The sequence below is a fragment of the Myotis davidii genome, unplaced genomic scaffold (genome assembly GCF_000327345.1).
Source record: "Myotis davidii unplaced genomic scaffold, ASM32734v1 scaffold299, whole genome shotgun sequence".
NCBI lineage: Eukaryota > Metazoa > Chordata > Mammalia > Chiroptera > Vespertilionidae > Myotis > Myotis davidii.
Genome location: NW_006293088.1, coordinates 9,504,984 through 9,506,543, shown reverse-complemented (window position 1 = coordinate 9,506,543; position 1,560 = coordinate 9,504,984). Strand labels below are relative to the sequence as shown.

At 63.1% G+C, this 1,560-nt stretch overlaps 1 protein-coding gene across 1 annotated transcript in view; it reads right to left on the bottom strand.

Moving 5' to 3' along the window:
- Positions 1-1,560, bottom strand: part of CHD5 (chromodomain helicase DNA binding protein 5) — a gene marked incomplete at its 5' end in the record, with an annotated part of 98,893 nt that overhangs the window by 60,008 nt on the left and 37,325 nt on the right. The window contains 3 exon segments of the mRNA XM_015565951.1: positions 1-182; positions 1,137-1,245; positions 1,328-1,459. The exon segment at positions 1-182 is cut by the window's left edge and continues 5 nt beyond it. Coding sequence (XP_015421437.1) covers positions 1-182; positions 1,137-1,245; positions 1,328-1,459 — 423 coding nt within the window.

Here is a 1,560-nt window from a genome sequence, read left to right as displayed (position 1 = left end):
AGGGAGTAGAGGAAGACGATGGTCTGCACCGTCTTGCCCAGACCCATCTCATCGGCCAGGATGGTGTCAGTGCCCTGGGCCCAGGAGAAGCGCAGCCAGTTGAGGCCTTCCAGCTGGTATGGGTGCAGCGTGCCCCCCGTGGAGTCGATGTACCACGGCTGCTTGTCGAACTTGACCGTGGGCTGTGGGAAGGCAGAGGGTCAGACACCCTGCATCCTGGGCCACCAGAGCCCCCCCTCCCATTGGCACACAGTTCCCACTCCTCTCACTGCTGCTAACTCCGTCCTCCCTCAGGTCTCAGCCGAAATGCCTCCTCCAAGAGCCCTCTCTCTCTCCCACCTGTGTCCCACCGTGGCCGCCCCTACCTCCCCTCGGTTCAGTTTCCCCACTGTTAGGTTATCTGACCCTGAGCACCGGTGTGGCCACTACATTGTCCTGCTCAATACTGCGTCCTCCCAGCCCCATACGGTGCCTGGGACACGGTGGGTGTCCAGTCCTGCTTGATGCCCGCCCAGACTCTTCAGGATCCAGACTCCACCCTCCCGGCTTCCTTTACCCTCAGTTCAAGGCCTCCTGCCCCAAGGGGTCCTCCTGATGTGCCAGACCCCGTCACCTTCCCTGGCACCCCAGTCCCAGGTGGACACGCCAGTGGCCCATGGGGGGTGGGCAGTTCTTGAAACAGGTCAGGGCCCTGGCCCCCCAGGGCCAGGTGCTGGCAGACACCCCAGAGAGGTTTGCCAAATGAACACAAGACCGCCGCCCCCTTCCTGTTGAGCACAATCCCCCAGGGAAGGGGGGTTCTCCCCGTGAACAGGTGAGACTGGTGTGTAATTGGCTGTGACGCCCCTGAAGTTAGACGCGCTTCTTTATTTAAACGCTTGCCATTAGCCCATCTAAAGTAATGGAAGCCCATGAGCTAAGAGGAGCCAGTGGCCCCCAATTTGTGCACAGGGAACCCACACTGCAACTTGCACAGGAAGCCAAGGCCCCAGTCCCCCCACAGCTGCCCCTCTGTGTGAGGTGGGGCCCTAGAACACAGGGGATGCCTGGCATGAGTGGTCTGAACCGCAGGCGGTGGCATTCCCCTACTGCATGGGCGAGGCCCTGGCGACCCCCCTGCTGCCGTCCCCGCTCACATCCACGATGGGCGTGTCCGGCGGCCTCTCCTGCTTGTCGTCCTTCAGCTTCTTGCCCTTCTTGACCAGCCTCTTGGGCAGCCGGGCGTCCTCCCCCAGCATCAGCTCCCTGGGAAGAGGGCGGGGTGCCAGTGAGCGGAGCTCAGGCCGCAGGAGCGGGAGCCCGGGGCGGGGCCCGGCCAGCGGCCCACCTGTGGCCCCAGTAGGCTTGCTTCAAGCTGTCGTAGCAGGGGATGTCGATGTCATCGATCTCCCAGGTGCACTGGTCGTAGGACAGGTCCTTCCACTTGATCAGGTAGTGTACATCCCCCTTCTTGTCGAAGCTACGACACAGTGGACAGACGGTGAGGGCGGGGCACTGCAGCGGCCATGGCCCAGGATGCCCCCTTCCCCAGCCACCAGGCCAATGGGAGGGGGAGGGAAA